The sequence below is a fragment of the Siphateles boraxobius genome, unplaced genomic scaffold, assembly GCF_051911475.1.
Source record: "Siphateles boraxobius isolate OS27281-9 unplaced genomic scaffold, OSU_SipBor_1 17, whole genome shotgun sequence".
NCBI lineage: Eukaryota > Metazoa > Chordata > Actinopteri > Cypriniformes > Leuciscidae > Siphateles > Siphateles boraxobius.
Window position 1 is genome coordinate 6687045 of NW_027508777.1, and position 20140 is coordinate 6707184.

A 20140-nucleotide genomic window follows, 5' to 3' on the forward strand; every position below is an offset into this window, starting at 1 on the left:
GTGTTGGACCGAGTCCAGCTCCAAACCGAGAAAAGAGATCCTCTGCACGGGGGCGAGTTTGCTCCTCTCCCAGTTGACCTGAAGACCCAACTGGATGATGTGCTGGAGCAGCAAATCCCTGTGTTCACATAACTGCTCCCGAGACTGCGCTAGTATGAGCCAGTCGTCGAGATAGTTGAGAATGCGAATGCCACGCTCTCTCATGGGAGCGAGGGCTGCCTCCGCGAGCTTCGTAAAGACACGGGGTGACAGGGCCAGCCCGAAGGGTAGGACTTTGTACTGATACGCCTGACCCTCGAACGCGAAACGCAGGAATGGCCTGTGTCGAAGCAGGATGGAGACATGAAAGTACGCGTCCTTCAGGTCTATCGCTGCAAACCAATCTTGGGGACGGACACATTGGAAGATGCGTTTCTGCGTTAGCATTCTGAACGGGAGCTTGTGGAGGGCCCGGTTCAGGACTCGCAGGTCCAAGATTGGTCGTAACCCACCACCTTTCTTGGGTACAATGAAGTATGGGCTGTAAAAGCCGGTCTTCATCTCGGCTACAGACACTGGCTCTATCGCGTCCTTCGCCAGAGGACAGCGATCTCCGCGCGCATGCCAGGAGCAGATTTGCTCGACACCGAAGTGTGGCGAATGCCACTGTACCTGGGCGGACTCCGGCGGAACTGAATCGTGTAGCCGAGCCTGATGGTACGGAGGAGCCAGCTGGACGGGTTGGAGAGCACCTTCCAGGCCTCGACGAACCGGACCAGGGGGACCAGAGGCACCACAGGCACACCCGGGGTGGGGCAGCGAGGTGGAGGACAGGGACCCGGCTCGGAAGGCCCGTGGGCGGCCCGAAGCGGGGTCTGAGTGAGCCGTGCTGCACTTACCTGACTCCACGGGGCAACAGAGGATGGGTGAGAAGGCGGATGACCGGGTCCTCGAACGCATCGTGTTGCCGGCTGGCGAACAAGAGGGGGCTGGGGGGAGCAAGGCTGTTCCACAGGGTCGCAAACCGCCAGCCTAGCCCTCTTGGGACCCAGGGACGGAGAAATTCGCTCTTTGACAACTTGGGTACCACTGGACTCCGGAGAGCCAATGGTGGAACGGTGACCATCTGAAGAGCTAGTTCCCCCATCCCTGGGTGGCCTGTCTCAGGAATGCTTCTGACACTCGCCCCCTGGCTGGGCAGTGACTGAGACAGACCGGGCAGCCGGCCTGCTGCTGGTTCTACGCTGGGGCCTGGGTGAAGGCTGTTGCGGAGACCCCGCGGAACCGGAGGCAGCGGCAGGGGGACGCCCTCGGCGACGAGCGGGCGGAGGGACTATCACCGGCGGCAGGGTGGAGGCAACAGCGGGCCGCCAGGATAGGGTGTGTCGGGGAGCCTCCGTCCGAACCTGGGTGGCAGAGAACTGTTGGGCGCAGCTCTCCGCCACGTCGCCGAACAACCCAACCTGGGAAATTGGGGAGTCCAGGAACCGAACCTTGTCCGCATCCGCCATCTCAACCAGGCTGAGCCAACGATGGCGTTCCTGGACCACCAAGGTGGACATCGCTAGACCGACCGCACATGCCGCGACACTCGTTGCCCGGAGGGCGAGGTCAACGGCAGTGCAGAGCTCACTCATGAGCGCCCGGTCTAAACTACCCTTGTGCATGTCCCTGAGTGTCTTGGCCTGGTAGACCTGCAACAACGCCAAGGCATGCAAAGAGGAAGCGGCTTGCCCGCAAGCTCTGTAAGCTCTGACCGCCAATCCTGACGTGAACTCACAGGCCCGCGAGGGGAAACAAGGATGCAGCGGCCGTTGGACATAAGTGAGTCGCAACAGACCGCTCCACTGGAGGGATAGCCTCATAACCCTTCACCGCTCCTCCGACAAGGGTAGTGAGGGAGGAAGAACTACTTAAGTCGTTTTCAGAAGTAAAAGGTGCCGTCCACGACCAAGTAAGCTCTTCATGCACTTCGGGGAAGAAGGGCACTGGGTGGCGGGCTGAGAACCAGCACGGCCCGCCCCGAGATACCAATCATCCAACCGAGACTGAACAGGACACGGTGGAGGGTTCCACTCGAGCCCGACAGCCTCGGCGGCCCGTTTCAGCATAGCTGACAATTCTAGATCCTGCTCGGGCAACATTGAACTCCCAGAGGGAGACAACGCAGCCGAGTCGTCATCTCCAGAAGTCAGCTCACCCTCCGATGCTGCAATCAACGTCCTGTCCTCCAGGGGAGCCCCGAGTGAAACCGCTGGCCGACCCATTACAGATGGACCAGCGGACAACACCGGAGGCTCCAATGGCAGCAGTGGAAGGGAGGGGTGAGGTGCCCACAGGGAATGGTTACCGGGTGGGACATCCAACACTACCCTCCGGTCACCCATCCCACACATCACCCGTGCAGGGTGGGGCGTGGTAATGGGGACTCGCTCTCCGCGAACGAAGGCGAGTCTCGCCCTCAACACTGCGACAGTCATGTTCCCACAGTGAAAACATGAGCTGTCCACAAAAGCTGCCTCAGCGTGCTGTAAGCCCAAACACGTGATACAACAATTGTGACCATCAGAGAGAGACAGGGAACGACCGCACCCAGAAACGCACGGGCGGAATGACATCTTGAAAAAGACGCAAACGCACCCGTGTTGCTCTTTTAGGAAGTGAAAAACTCTCACCACTGCCGGAGCACACAGGGGAATGACCGCGGCAACACCAACACAGGAATGGTGCACCCTGTGTTAGTGAAGCACTCACTTTCTCGCCCTCAATCGACCGTCAGACAAACAAACACAAACAGAAACTTGGTTGCTGTGAGAACAGCAGTTGAGAGCTTGAAGCTCGCGATCACCGCTGCACTTGCGCTGCAAACACCGACACCAGGAGAGACTTCCCAAAGAAGCGCCGACACACTCGCTCGTTGTACAACAACACTCTTCAGGTCCAGACATGAAGCTCGGCTCCGAAGCGAAAGGCAAATGGTGCGTGCATCCACTTCGGTATTTATACCCGCGCTGCGGGGCGGAGTGTGAGATGCAGATCTCGCACGCCAATGTGTATTGGCTCGTTCAATAATACTCGAAGACAATAGGCTCCCTGGCGTGATCCCATTCAGTCGACGTCGACTACGTCCGACGTTATCGACTGAAAGGGAACTAAAGATAATGATATTTCAACTATCCAATTAAATCAAATCTGTTATGTGGCAGATAATATAATAGATAATACAACCCTAAAAAAAAGTTCTGCATTTAACATTTTTATAAAAAAAATTGTTTAGTAGGTTTATTTAGCGATTTGAATTACGAGGCCATTGACGTGTCCTCATAATGTTGGGGGTGTGGCCTAAAACCTGAATACATACCACAATTGGTGTAACTTTAGGTCCTCATAATGTAGGTCAGGGATAAGTTGGGTCCTAGAGAGTCACTGTCCTGTAGAGTTTGGCTCCAACCCTGAAAAAAACCCTCACCTGTCTATAGTCTTAGTAATCCTGAAGACATTGATTAGCTTGTTCAGCGTGTTTGATTAGTTTTGGAGCTAAACTCTGCAGGGCAGCGAACTTGTCTACCCCTGATATCTCAAACCACAACACACACACACACACACACACACACACACACACACAGAGAGAGAGAGAGAGAGAGAGAGAGAGAGAGAGAGAGAGAGAGAGAGAGAGAGAGAGAGAGAGAGAGAGAGAGAGAGAGAGAGAGAGAGAGAGAGAGAGAGAGAGAGATTTAATGGATCCAAGCAAGCAGTACATTTCACTTAGTTTATTTTGACTAAGAACAGTTAAACACAAAGCCCAAGCTCCATGATTGAGTCTGCCCTTTCATTTATCAGATTAAGCCTTTCTGCCTCATTTCCTTCTCCCCTGTAACCTCATTTCAGGGCACAACTAAGTTATGCCTCTCAGTCCCCTCCTCCATCCCCCAACAACCTCCTCAGCTCTCTATCCCTCCCATCCGACCTTTAATGTAGCAACCAAACCAATTTGCCCAAAGCTTGAAGCATCCTCTCCTGAGAATCCTTTTTTTTCCTTCTCTCTGCAGAGGAAGATAGAGGTATGGCTCTTAATGTGCCTTTTCCTAAGAATGTTAATCATCTTTAGGATTTGATGGCCCTTTCAGTTCGTGCCATGTGTGCACATTTGTGAAATGAGTTGTAATACTCAATTTCAAAGTGAAAAAGAGTCACAGTAGATGATGAGGTGCTTTGTTTTTGTCTTTATCTTTTCCTCTAATGTGCAGTGGGCAGCAAAAGATCAGATCACTTTCTACATGGCAAGGCCATTATCGCAGTAGCTAAGAATGTTTAAATGAAAATGACAAAGTTTAGTCATAGTTTGGAGTGCTGAATTCTCTAAGCCTGACATCATGTCTCAACGCCACAGGAAGAGAGGAGAGGAATGGGAAGATAAATTAACTTTCACTCTCCCTAACCACAGTTAGCTTGAGTGAGACTGTTGACCTAATATTAGCACACCATGGGAATCTGGAGCCAGGCAAACACTCAGGGTCATCACCAATCAGCAAGTGAGGAAAACATAAGAAAATGAATGAATGAATGAATGAATTAATTAATTAATACATACATACATACATACATTCAAACATAAATAAATAATGATTGAGAGGTGTGTGTGTGTTTCCAGCAGTCAATCACACTGCTTCTCTCAACCTCCTCACCCCTTACAAAAAAATCTGAAATAATTTACATCCATGTAACTCATGCTAATATAATTATTCATGCAATGCTATTCAATTACAGACTTATTTTCTCCCTCTTTGCTACAAACAACAACATAAAATGTTGTGTACCTGCTGTAGTAAAATTCGGCCACATCTCTGATACACTCTTTTTTATCATAATTGAATGATCAAGCCAATGTTTATTCATTTTAAAGGGGAGATGGATACTTGTTTGAGATACCTGAACTGGATGCAATTTATCAAACAGACTTCCTACTCAGGGATGTCAAGAGCTCAATTAAAAGTCAGTGTGGAGATATCTTTTAACACTGAATTTAGAAGCCACATTAGCATTTGTTATTTGAATTTTAAAGCCATCTATGTTCAAAGTGATATTCTTCATTTTTTAAATTCATTCAAGTTTGTGATATATACATTTTAAACAGAATGTTGATAGATAAGATGTTTAATGTGAGTTTATAAAGTATTATTCTATAAAATTACTTAAACTTTTATTTGTAAATTATTGTAAACATTAAAATATTGAATAATTTTTTAATGATACAGATGCTATGGTATTATTAGTATGTCAGCTTATTTGTAGGACTGCTCTGTCTGGAGCACCCTGTTTCTCTTGCCTTCTAGGGCTCCCCATTCCCCCAAACCTTTGCCCTCCACACAACTGCTGCCATACATTGGGGGAAAAAAAATCTTCCCTCCACAGGCAGAAGGAAGTTATTGCAGCACATCAGTACAAAAGTACAATAGGGGTGTACAATAGGGGTACAATACAGTACAATAGGGGTGGTGATGGCGCAATGGATAAGACACATGCCTTTGGTGTGAGAGACCTGGGTTTGAATCCACTGTGTGACACCATTGTGTCCCTGAGCAAGACACTTAACCCCTAGTTGCTCCAGAGGCGTGTGACCTCTGACATAAATAGCAATTGTAAGTTGCTTTGGATAAAAGCATCAGCTAAATGAATAAAATGTAAATGTAAAAGGCAAAAGAACACAGCACCTCCCTACAGTTCTCTTTCCTACAGTCACCAATGTTGTTTAAACTGTACTAATGAACAAACATGTCTGGGACAAAAGTGTCACCCCTCAACAAATTTTAAAGTCGAATGAACACACACACACACACACACACACACACACACACACACACACACACACACACACACACACACACACACACACACACACACACACACACACACACACACACACACACACACACACACATACACACACACACACTCAAATTAACATGCCTTCAATCATTTGTTATCTAAATAAAACTGCCATTTGTGACGGTGAGAAGAGACAGCCTATTATCTGTCCTTCCTCTGGAATGAATGAGATGGATGAGGTCTATTTTTTCTCTCTTTAGAGTGTTTGACTGTCTAGAGGGCTCTTTCTGACATGCACTGTTCCTCTGGCAACAAAATAAGGATAGATGATTTTGGTTCACTGCACAACGGTGAATGTTGGACTGGAGATGGATTAATAATTGAATGTGCTTGTCTATCAAGCTTTTTTTCATACTTCTGTATTTTGATACAGATGTATATTCTTACTCTGTATGGACTTCCTTGAAGTTGAGCAGTTTTTAAAGACTGCATGCATTGACCTACGTTATGAGTATGTAAGAGGGCCCGCTAAATGAAACCAATTTGTGTAACTTTCTGTTGAATGATATTAGTAGTGAGTTTTGTCACTAATGATATGGCTGACTTTAATAGAATGTACTTTACTTGCAGAGCCAAAACAATTAGCTTTGGAAAGACTACATTTGACTGAAGATCCTTTTTTTTTTTGCCCTCTAGCCTAAATGTATTCTGGGACTGTGTATGGTAAATCTGTTAACTAGCAGACTTGGAGAAACCTGCACCTCCTGATGCGATAATGAATGCAGTGGTTTGACAATCTGCAGCCTCTGCTAATGTATGCATGTCTACCTGTGTGTGACAGGTGATCATGTAGGTAAACAGCACAGTAATGCATTAAATAAGTGTCTGCAGAAATGTACAATCAACACATGCTTCCTGTTAAAGCATAATTTGTTAACATATTTTTTCAACTATTTGTCCCCCTCAAACTGCAAAAATGAAGATTAAACAGGTTCCCCACATATAATAACTTTATGAAATGTAAGAATTAAAGATTGAAGTCATGATAGAACTTTTTAGAATTAAAAAAAAAATGTATAGTAGAGTGAATTATAAATGTATTGTTTCATTATTGTTTAAAAAAAAAAAAAAAATTATATATATATATATATATATATATATATATATATATATATCAAAACCACTTGTTTTAAGTTTACCAGTTATCATATTTATATCAGCATACATCAGTTTGATTTAAGTGGAAAATAAAAAAAGATTTGTCTCACCTATCTCTGCTCCGTCGGGAAGGGAAAGCAGCGTTGCATCCAGCCACAGTACACACATGCATCTCTTTTAGGTGCACATTCTTGTAGTGCAATTTAACACTGTATGAACTTTTAAAGCTCTTTTTGCAGACGTAGCAGATCTTGGGATCAGGACTAGCGCAGAGATCACCCTCAGGGGACTGGGAGGAAAACTTTGGTGGGCTTGTTCCATAGCTCATTGATGAGATGAAACTTTCGTGTAAGGCAGCCATGCTGGCAGCAGCAGCAGCAGCAGCTGCCATACCCCCATTGTAAAGTCTATATTGACCCATGCAAAACATGTCATAAGTAGGATCATTGATCTCTTCTTTGATTTTGATAACAGGCTGGTGTTGTGAAGGTGGGGAATGTCTTTGTTCCTCCAAATCTTTCTGGAGGTGTCCCTCATCTTCTACCCCCTGGTATTCCTTATTGAGATTTCTCTCTAGGGCAGGCTGATGTTCGTCAGTGTCCATCAGCTCCTCCCGGTAGAACATCTTGGATTCAGATGTCTCTGACTCATTTTCAAAGTCACGCTCATGATCTTGGTCCTCAGAGGTAAAACTGTCAATACAGCGCAGGTCGCCATGGCTTCTACCACCATGACTCCCACCACACACTTCTTGGTCAGGATGAAGCATGCCTCTAAGGGCTAGACTGGGACTCATTTCATTCTGTGATGGAGACTGATGTCTGCTACCCCCACAATGATGACTGCTGCTGCTGCTGCTGTTATTGTTGTTGTTGCAGTTGTCATTGACACTATTATGGATGTTGGATGGCTGATGGTGGTGATGGTGACAACTATATTCATCATCATCATCATCATCTTTGTCATCATAATCATCTGCCACATCTATCACTTCTTTCTCTATCTTTACTGGCATACTGGATTTACGAGGCTTCTTTTTAGGCATTGGGTCGAGAGTCATGGAATCTTGGGTACTGGGAGTTGTGGGTAGGTGATGAGAAAATGTTGATGTTTCAGATACATCCATGTTGTGGGAGCTAGCAGCTAACATCTGTTGCTGGTCCGTCAAAGATGTGCTGTTGATTGTGGTAGGCAAAATTGGACTGGTAGGCAGAGAGACTGGGGGACTAACTAGGTCAGCAGGAGAGAGCAATGTGCGATAAAAGGGTGGCACAGGTTGCACTGGCTGCACAGACTTCAGGGAAGGGAAGACAAGAGGGCTCTGCAGAGGTGAATGTATCATGGGATCAAGAGGAGGGGTGGCAAAGCTTAGTGGTGGCCGCCCTGGGCTAGTTATATTGAAGCCACTTTTGGCACTTGATATGACAGGTGTGGCAGTCCCCGAACTGGAGCGAATGAGGTCCTTGTCTCGGTTGTTCCTCAGCATAGGCATATGTAGACGAGGATTGGGATTAGCACTATGGCGGTTACGACTTCGCAAAGAGCTGAAGACCATATTGCAACCTTCAATAGTACAACGGTGCTTAATCTTCAGATGCACAGCATTGTAATGGATCTTTAGAGTGCCCTTATCATAGAAAGTCTTGCCACAGGAGTTGCAGCAAACACGACCCTTACGTGAGGTTGCACCCATTCGACGCATGCGATGCATTTTGGAAGAGAAAGAAGAGTGTGTAATGGTTTTCGATTGTTCATTCTTTTCAAAATGGTGATGGATCTGGTGGTTGTTCAGAGTGCTTGACTGCTGCTGCCCCTGTTGCTGGGTTGGTGTATGTGGTTGCTGGGACTGCTGTGTAGATGGTGTTGGAGAAATGGGTGAAGCTCTGTGGGGTTCTATTTTAGGTTCAATGGCGTTGGGCAAGGTCCCCATTGCTCCTCGACTTGGGCTCTGACCACTACGAAACGGTGAGAGGGACACTTCAGATTCACTGGTCCCCACCTGCTCACTCTGATTGGGCATATTTGGCTCTCGCATTCTGAGACCTGATTGCTCAATGTTCAGTCCATTTGGTGGCAGACCTAACATTGGGGCTGACACTGGGTTGATGTACTGGAAGGGCAGCAAGAAGGCCAGACTGTTTGGAATGTTCTCAAAATGGTGAATACTAGAGGGGCTGTTGTTCTCTAGGTGCGACAGAAGGCCAGGGCTACGTGTGCGATTGTTGCTTTCAATAAAAGTTCTGATGCCAGAGTCAGTCTTTGATGAGGGCACTGTAATTGCCTGACCCTCCTTTTCCTGGATGGCCATCAATTCCACAATAGACTTGGTTTCACCAAAGCGCAGAAACTGTTGTAGAGTGATGATCTCCTCTTCCCGGGACATTATAGTCCATCTGTCCAGAACCTTGCCTGCAGCATCCTAGAGGCCATATCAGAGAAAAGATTAAAAAAACTAAACAAATACTTATTTTTTTCTGAATATTATCTGAGAAGATAGAGGTGATGGGGAGGGTAAGGACAAAGGAATGTCACCCAAAAGAGCACATGAAACAATATATAAAGACTGATGATTTGTTTCTGAACTGGCAATATATAAGCCACTCTACACTATGTCTTTTCTTTCTTAAAACAACCATGCAATTGTAGTCATTAGGTGCACACTAAAGGTAACCCATGCAAAGCTAAACAGTCTTCAGTCAACAAATAGAAGCCACCAGTGTTCATTTATTAGGGAGTTCCTGTGAAACTGCAGAGAGTACATCAATTTATGTGATGTAAGACAATGAAAAAAACTTCTCAAAAAGATACAACTGTTGCTGCCTCTCCCACAATTACCCACAGATTATTGCTGTTGACAAACAGTAAAGAGCATAAGAGATTCAATTTAGGGAGTAATAATAACAGAGTAGTAGTAATAGTAGTAGTAGTAGTTATTTTGTAAATCTCAGCTTTTAATATTGTGTCAAATATAGTTTTAAAATATGTCAGTTTCTCAAAAATAAGGATCATAGCTTTACAAAATATATACGGCTTTTTTTTTTTTTTTTTTTTTGTTAAATAATAATTTCTGTGGCTTTCTGTGACAGCTCATGTTTATTTAACCATGTCTTTGAAGAAGCCTTGGAGGTGACAGCAATCTTGCATTAAATGTATTTAGCAGGATGCAGACTCAGTGATATGTTAATTGGAGTTTAGAGGATGATTGTCTCAAACTAAATTAAATATTAATGAAGTCATACTTTCTCAAGAAGATTTTGTCAACTAAAAAAATGTGTTTAACTTACGGTTTGCCTTCAGGCACACAAGTATGAAATGATGTAAATCTCAACATATCCTAAACTGCCCTTTATTTAATTTAATTTTTTGTTCATTATTTATTTATTTATTTATGTTTTTTTTGTTTTTTTGTTGAAGAACAGGACCATGGGATGTGGGAAGTTTCCATCTAGAGAGAGCAGTATTGCTCCAGGAGGAGAAATAAGCACCACTTCCAAGGAGCTTGTTCTTCGGCCAGCGTTCTAAGTAATGGTATTATTAACCACTGAAAAATAAAACAGTTTGAGCTTTGCACACTTACCCACTGCCAGACACTGAGACATGGCAAGAGGTTCTGGGAATGGAATCTTGGCAGGATATTTTAGCATTGTTGTCAGGCTTGTAACTTTGATACATAAAATATGTGACTTTATTTTCTGTTCCCTCTTTCTCATACCTGCATTATTTGACTCTGTGGTATGTCTCCTTACATTATATTACTGTGTTTCCTAAACCCCACTGAAGTTGGAAAACTGAACATAAACTGTTATGTATTGCTTTATTACTGGTATTATCTTCATGTGAATAAGCAGGCTTTTTAAGTCATGTAAATTAACAGGCACAACCTTTCATGTTCTATCTATAAACTGTCTATAAATGCTCATTGGCATTTGCCACAGAATGTGATGCCAAAAGTGTGGCACTCAGCCCTTGCTACCATGCAAGTTTATGAATGGCACTTCCAGTTTAAGGGGAGAGAAAATTTGTTTGGTCTTATCATACATGATCCAGTTTACCATTGACACAGAATAAGGCAGCATCAATGGAGCAATGGCGGTTCTGATGACAATTAGAGATGACACAAGGGTTACTCTGGATTTTAAGAGCTGTAAAAATCAACAGCACAAAGCACAAGGGCCTTTAAGGCACAGACAGAGAATAAATGTTTAAAGAGACAAAGAGAGTTAGAGAATAAAAGAAAGTGAGGGAAAAAAGATAGTAAGAGAAAGTGAGAGGTGGGAATACAGAATGGTTTCACAACAGCATGGCCTCAGAAATTTAAGCAAGATCAATTCTTTAGAGACAGCACATCAATAGTCACTGGGGTATTTGTTGTTAAATATACATTAAAAGCATTTTACTCTTTCATTCCGTGTTTGAGTATGAGTTTAGCCTGGAGGTAAGACTTTAAATTTCAGCATCAACAATATTATTTTATATGGCACAGTGGTTTGAACTCCTGTATTTCAATTTGATGTAAGTAAAGGGAAAAAAAGTTAATTACAAAGTGAATTTTTAAGGTGAGACACTACAGGTGAATAGGATAATTTTTTTTAACTAGCAGATATCACCATGAAACTCTGCCAGTTGATTACCTACATTAAGATGAGGAAAAAAATATATTACAAGTTTACTGTATTTTAATGATTAAATATGTTAATGAGGCATTATCTAATTGAATATGCGCTAATTTGCATTTATTTTAAAAACAAAATCTGAGTATTGGATAAAGCCAGGTTCAAAATAATTTTTTCACTGTGTTCACATATTAGATGGGGAAAAATTACAGAGGGATTTATGGATATCGACTTTTGTTATCCTGTAAATCAGAATATACTGCCAATAGCTTTAAAAAAAATGATTTTCGCCATGTTTTTTGGAATAAAACGTTCCAAAATGTAAAATATAAAATCAGGCTAGGAATAATATATTTACAAATCCCTCAGTAAATGTCTTCATAATATAACTAGGTACAAGACTGGAAAGTTTGGTGTATATGGGTGCTAATGAAGTGGAGATTTTGGACTTGGAGTATGAGAGAAAAGTCATTTTGAGAAAATGGGCTTTAAAGATTTAGCATCAGCCAATGAGATTGCGCTTTTAGAGTAAAATCCCCCCTTTTACTTTCACGATTGGTTGCTGATAATAAGGAAATGACCATATTTGGATCCGGCAGTATTGTACAGGAGAGAGAGAGAGAGAGCTTTCTAACGGTGTGTGTGATGACAGGGTGCAGATCGCGATCGCGGAGCAGAGCAGTGGCATCATGCCCATTCAAAGTAAGGGGGCACGTGCCCCCTCAGATTTTTCCTCCCTGATAATTTTTTTGTCACAACTTTATTCATATTATGCTCCATAATTACCAGAGCCTATAACGGCTCAAATGTTTTCTTCTGGATGTGTAATAAATAGGTCAGCATCAGCCCGGCACTTTTTCCTAATATGGTATCTGTGTATATCAAATCTAGAGCGCTGAATCTTTGCTGTGTATGTTCAAGCAACTCACACTCACTCGTCTCGCACGTTGAGCTGGCAATGTTTTACAGATGGTCTTGAAGTGGTAAGTGGGCAAAGCAACAAATCGGCATTGAATTAGTTATCGGATGAAAGGTAATGGGATTATTTGTGGTTGACCTGGAAATTTTAACTTGATCAAAAAGTTATGGATTTGGCATTAGCTGCGAATTCAGAGCATTGTGTCAGTGTAACGTTATTTTGATAGCTAGCCTAGTCTAACCGTAAACTATTGGCTAACGTTACTGCCTGCCATACAAAGCCAATAAGCCATAGTAACGTTATCTGATCGGTTTTGAAACATCTGTTCTGTTTTGTCTTGTGTCAAAGTCTCCAGCTGGTTCAACTGTTTTCAGTTTTATAGAAACGAGGGTGTTAAATTTGTTGTAGGCTAACTGCAAAATCCAACCTAACGTTATCAAGGCATCGACTTGATGTTTCTCCTTACTAAAGTAATGTTACATATTACATTTGATTTGATTACTTTTTTACATTTCTGTCAAATATTAACCATTTTAAAATAAACAGGGTAGTGTTAACCTTATTCAACACTGAAATCTGTCAAACTTCTTTCAAAGTCCTTCATCACATATTAATATTAAAATAACTTAATTTCAGAGCACCACAAAGTCAGACCTCAGCACCTTTATGTACCTTTAATGTAAGATCGTTCTTGGGTCACATACCAATTTAAAATCATAACATAAAAACTGCAATGTTACTGTTTTTAAAATCATGTGTAGTAGGCCTAAGTGTACAGTAAGGGTGTGTGTAAACATGTTTTAATGAAGTAGACTTCAAAAGCTTTTGAAATGGTATGTTAAGCAGCCAGAATTTAAAAATGTTCAGGGGGAGAAACCCCCTGACCCCTCCTAACATGATCCATATCACCCGTCAGAAAACAATTGCAACGTCTCAGATTGTTTTGGCTTGCATGACGCCCCTGGAGCAGAGGGATGATTTATAACGAAAACTTTTGATGAATTTGTGAGAAATCTACAGACGCAAACTGACAAAGTGTAAAATAAAGACCTACATTTGTATTTCAGACTTTTTTCACCACAACTCTGAAAGAAGACATGTTATTGAAGACAAATCCCAAAATCTCAAAATTGTCCAGTGAAAAAAACAATGTTGTTCAAAAACGATGTTTTTGCCTGCCGTGTCTCGCCTTAAATAGTAACTAAAAGATGCTTTTAAAAAAAATACTGTCGAATGTTTGAGCAATTCTCTCATTCTCTACTTTCTGTTTATGGTCTTACTTCTGAAAATGTTTTACCTTCCTTCAGTCTTTAACACATACATACACACACACACACACACACGCACGCACACACGCACACACGCACACACGCACACACACACACACACACACACACACACACACACACACACACACACACACACACACACACACACACACACACACAAACACACACACACACACTCATAAGTATATATATATATAAGTTTAAAGTATATATAAGTTAACATCATACTTACAGTTTATTATTTATAAATTAGTTTTGCATTTTAAGTATAGTATACTACTTTGTTCCTATTTAGGCATTCATTTTTTTATATTTTAAATATACCTTTAACTGTACTTTAAGTCTTTCCAGTTTAAAAACATTTTATTGTAGCTTCATGGATCCTTTTTTATCAACACATCCTTTTTTATCAACATTTTAAACAAAAAGCTGAAAGTCACATTTGTGTCAAAGACTACGTCCAGATGTGGTTCAGAACTATGATCAAAATACAGGCGGAATAGATCAAGTCCATCAAATTTAAACCATTAAACCAGAAAATCTAAATATCAGTGAACAAAAACAATTTCTAAAGCTAGGTCTTCTAAACATTAGATCGCTCACACCTAAGGCGGTTATTGTAAATGAAATGGTCACAGATAATAGTTTCGCCTTACTGAAACCTGGCTTAAACCAAATGATTATTTTGGTCAAATGAGTCTACTCCACCAGGATACTGTTATAAGCATGACCCCCGTCTGATCGGTCGTGGCGGCGGTGTTGCAACAATCTATAGAGATATTCTTAATGTTACTGAGAAAACAGGTCACAGGTTTAATTCGTTTGAAGTACTTGTGCTAAATGTTACGCTCTTAGATGTAAGAAACAAATTCATATTATCTCTAGCCTTGGCTACCGTATATAGACCTCCAGGGCCATATGTTGATTTCCTAAAAGAGTTTGCAGACTTTCTCTCAGATCTATTGGTCAATGTCGATAAAGCAATAATTGTTGGAGACTTTAACATACGCGTAGATAATACAAATGATGCGTTAGGGGCTGCGTTTACAGATTTATTAAACTCCTTTGGGGTCACGCAAAACGTCAGTGGTCCCACTCATCGTTTAAATCATACACTAGATTTAATTATATCATATGGAACCAATCCAACTGATATAAATATTATACCGCAAAGTGACGATCTCACTGATCATTAAATGGTAACTTGCATAATACGTACTGATGAAATTTGTCATGTTGCGCCACGTTTTAGACCAGGCAGAACAATCCTTCCAACCACTATAGATAGATTCTCAAATAGCTTACCTGATCTATCTCAGCTGCTAAGTGAACCCAAACAAACAGATGAACTAGAGGAAATGACTAGCAGTTTGAGCACCATTTTCTCTAGTACATTAGAAATTGTTGCACCAATTAGATTAAAAAAGGTTAGAGAGAAAACTAAAGCACCATGGTACAACAGTGCTACGCATGCTATCAAGAGAGAAACTCGTAACGTAAGCGTTACGAAAGAGCGTAAATGGAAACAAACTAATTTAGAGGTCTTTAGAATCGCGTGGAAAGACAGTATGTCACGTTAGAAAAAGGCTCTAAAAGCAGCCAGGGCTGAGCATCTCTGCAAGCTAATAGAAAATAACCAAAATAATCCAAGGTTTTTATTTAACACCGTGGCTAGACTAACAAATAAACAGACATCACCAGAGCAAAATATTCCGTTACAATATAGTAGTAATGATTTTATGAATTACTTCGATGAGAAAATAGAAAGCATCCGAAACACAATTGTAAATGTACAATCCTCTATGGTGTCTTATGATTCAGCCTCAATTATGGCCCCTCTAGAACAACTACACCGCTTTACAACTATAGGACAGGAAGAGCTAAATAAACTTATCATTGCATCTAAACCAACAACATGTTTATTGGATCCAATACCCACTAAACTACTGAAAGAAGTGTTACCTGTAGTCGAAGAGCCTCTTCTTCATATTATTAACTCGTCTTTATTTTTAGGTCATGTTCCAAAAATATTCAAGCTGGCAAAACTAAAACCTCTCATTAAGAAACCGCAATTAGATCCAAATAACTTAGCAAATTACAGACCCATCTCAAATCCTCCATTTATGTCTAAAATACTAGAAAAAATTGAGTCCGCTCAACTGTGCTCTTTCTTGCAAGAAAATGATATCTATGAAAAATTTCAGTCGGGATTCAGACCGCATCATAGCACAGAAACTGCGCTAGTCAAAATTACAAATGATTTACTTTTAGCTTCTGACCAAGGCTGTATCTCAATACTAGTTCTACTCGATCTTAGCTCTGCATTCGACACTATAGATCATAAAATACTCTTGGATCGACTACAAAACTACACTGGTGTTCAGGGACAGGCATTAAGCTGGTTTAGATCGTACTTATCAGACCGTTATCATTTTGTCTGTTTAAATGGGAAAAAATTGAAGATAATGTCAGTAGACTATGGAGTGCCTCAAGGATCTGTGCTAGGCCCTCTGCTATTTTCAATATACATGCTGCCACTTGGTAATATTATAAGAAAACATGGAATTAATTTCCACTGTTATACTGATGACACTCAATTATATATCTCATCACGACCAGATGAAAACACTGACTTATCTGACTTGACAGAGTGTCTAAATTATATAAAATGCTGGATGACGTGTAATTTCTATTAAATTCAGATAAAACGGAGGTATTACTTATTGGTCAAAAAAACTACCCACAAAATCCCTTACAATACAACTTTAATTTAGAAGGATGTCCTGTTACTTTATCCACTACAGTAAAAGACCTGGGTGTTATACTAGACCGCAACTTGACTTTCGAAAATCATATTTCATATGTTACAAGACGGCCTTTTTCCACCTTAGAAACATTGCTAAGCTACGTAACATGCTATCTGTTTCTGATGCAGAAAAGCTAGTTCATGCATTCCTGACATCGAGAATAGATTACTGTAATGCTTTATTAGCTGGTTGTCCTGCATCCTCAATAAACAAGCTACAGTTAGTGCAAAATGCAGCCGCTAGAGTTCTTACTAGATCAAGAAAATATGATCATATAACACCTATTTTATCATCTCTACACTGGTTACCTATTAAGTTACGTATCAATTACAAAGTACTATTACTGACCTATAAAGCCCTAAATGGTTTAGCTCCTGTGTATTTAACAGACCTTCTATCGCCATACAATCCATCACGCTCTTTAAGATCACTAAATTTGAGGCTTCTGGTCATTCCTAGGATATCTAAGTCCACTAAAGGAGGGAGGGCGTTCTCACATTTAGCTTCTAAACTCTGGAATAGCCTTCCTGATATTTTTCGAGACTCAGACTCGCTGTCCCAGTTTAAAACTAGATTAAAGACGCATCTATTTAACCAAGCATTCACTTAATGCTTACCTTTTATACTACTGCTGAATCAGTTCGAATGCATTAACATTATGAACATCAGCTATGCTAATTATTTCCCATCTGCCTTTCTGCTGTTATCTCGGGACGCCAGTCCCGAGGTAAATAGCGTTCGTCAGCTCCAGTTTGTATCCAGCCTCTCACGGTGACTTCAGATGCCCCAACACCTGTGATGAGACGATTTGACGCCTGTGAAGAGACGACTCGACGCCTATGAAGAGACGACTCAACGCCAGGCGATATGCTATGCCCTAAATTAATACATGATTAACTGACTGTATTTTTCTATGTACATTTCTGAAATGCACTTTCTGTAAAGCTGCTCTGAGATAATGTGTATTGTGAAAAGCGCTATACAAATAAATTTGAATTGAATTGAATTGAATTGACATTGGACTGACATGTTTACCAACTGGAGTTGTTTAGAAATGCTGGGGCCAATCAGCTGTCACGATACAGGTCGCAGGCTGCACGCTTTTGAGGGCCACTATAAGACGGACTATGCAAACACACCCAACGACATTTCCAGAGATGCCTAGATCTAAGTTAGCCAAATCTATGGCCACACTCAAACAGAAAAAAAACTCAAGATTGGGCGATAAGGGGGCTTTTGATAAGAGTTCTGCTTGGAGAAAAAAACATGTGCTTTTGGTTAGATTTACAGTATGAACGTTTCATTATTATGATAGCTTTTTCCCATACCTGTATCCTTTTGAGTATTAAATTCTTGATTCATGAAATATTATCCTAGATTGAAACTAAAACTAAAGGCAGTGAAGAGGAGGCTACATTTAGATTGACTGGTACGATCAAATAGTAGTATGTCTGCCCACAAATCAGCCTTAGGTCCTTAGCCAACTCCCCTGCATTAGTCAGGTAACAAACCTGCCATTAGAAGCACTTTTACACCAAGGCACTCATCTCCCAATTAGCTTAATGTGGCTTCAATCTATGCATTCTGCAGATTTGCCATACTTAAATGAAATCTCATTAGAACCGTCCCCCACGCCCCCCAACGCTGTGATGGATTACACTGTCATTACACATCCCTGACTCCTTTACATAATGTGGCTGAACACTGTTTGTGAGGTTAAAGACAATTAGTTAATAATTATAGCATTAAGTCACAGGTCTCATCTATCCATGGTGCAGTTGGCAAATGAAGCAAATGTGTCAACTGTTACGGCTGTATTTATCTCACTGCTTCTGGTGTCACTTACTGCAACCCAATAATGATGCTGGAGGCTTGAGCTTTGTAAATGGTCTCTAAGGACAGGAAACATATTGCCAAATATCCATGTCAATGTTATCAGCATAAAAAAAAGTCAGTTATGCAGTTATCATATTAACATTCCCCCAGTATTGTGTTAAAGGCTGAAAATTAAGCCACTGAGTACGGTCCTTTTAGCAATCATCACTTATCATAGTCATGGGATCATTAAGCTCTAAGAAAATATATACTACAGTACAGTGGGAACAGAGTAAGAAAAGATAAATATATAGACTGGGCCCATGCACAGCACACTAACTTTTCTTTGATAATTTAAATATTTTAATTTATTAAATAAAATATTTTAAAAAATAACGTTTTTGATACAAATATTCCAATATCACATTTTAAACATTTGCTTCTGTCTACCTAATATAGAAATGACATTTCTAAAACATCTAATTCACCATGGACAATTGGTCTGGGAACCACATTGATTCAGTGACTCCCAGTGGACACAATGAGAATTCACTATTGATCAAGGGGTAGCTATCATATCCCAGAAGAAAAAAAAAAAAAAAACTTCCATCCCTTGTATTCACTACTTCAAGGGAGGTTAAGCAGAGGTTTCCCTGTGATCTTAGAAGGTCTTGAACCCATGAATTGCGAAGTATTCTACTTTCTGACCTTTTTATTTTAAGCAATGAATAATTGAGTAGGGAAGTGGCAAAAGGGGCGAAAGGCTCAGTCAAAGCCCAGTGCCTGGAGCCATGACATCAGAGGGAGAGCTCATAAGAGTATTGTGTAACTCTCATTGGTCAAATAGTGCCTAATGATTATCATAAAGCTCTCTATTCATAGATGCCAAATGTGGACTTTTTTTTATATCAAACCACATTTTAATTGTGCCAATATGCCAAAAAATGCATGGTATTAGGGAGGTGTGTGGCTCAGCCATCCAATAATACATATTGTTTATCTGACATTGTGCTGGATGACACATGAAATAAATGTAGAAGAAAAATACATCCAGATTTTCCGATAATCCTAAATGACTGCTTGTGATCTCTGGGGAAAGATGGTATACTCTGACCAAGCTGGAGAAAACCTTAATGTCCAAATAAGGTGTTGCCTATTATACACATACACACACATGGCCCACCGTTAACCACTTTTTCTATAATTTGGAACAGAGCTACACTAATTGCATTGCCTAGCATTTTCACAATGCAGAACACAGACTAAAATACATCCAATGTAGATCAAAATCATGATGATTTTCCATGTCCAGACATTTTGATAAATGTTATTTAAGCAGTCTACCTCATACAAGTGTGACAGAAACTGTTATTATTTTATTTGGTACTATATTTCATGTGTAGCAAAAAAAAAAAAAAAAAAAATTAAAAACCCTATCTGTGGATTGTGAGCTTAAAAGTGGAGTATAAAAGTGGTTTTGTCATTTGAATGAACCTGTTACAATACAAGTGATCTGCATCATTGTCATTTTGACTGTAACATGTCGCTGTGGGGCAACACTCAAATGTAGAGTGACTGATGAAAAATAATAGAGGATTTATGTGATCCTCTTCTGTCAGGGAATATAGTGGATTTTCTGATATGGGAAGCAGATGTTAGGTGGACATGGAGCTCTGTAAGGGGAACAGTGGGAGTGCGTGAGAAATGTCCCATCTGTGGGTCTTTGGTGCAACT

General features: G+C 41.1%; 1 protein-coding gene across 4 annotated transcripts in view; it reads right to left on the reverse strand.

Annotated features, from left to right (window-relative positions):
- The window catches only part of bnc2 (basonuclin zinc finger protein 2), a 324547-nt gene that overhangs the window by 18031 nt on the left and 286376 nt on the right, over positions 1-20140 (reverse strand). For all 4 annotated transcript variants that reach the window (XM_077232323.1, XM_077232321.1, XM_077232324.1 and 1 more), the window contains one exon: positions 7074-9382. In XM_077232323.1, the coding sequence (XP_077088438.1) occupies positions 7074-9382 (2309 nt within the window). The remainder of the gene's footprint in view (positions 1-7073; positions 9383-20140) is intronic.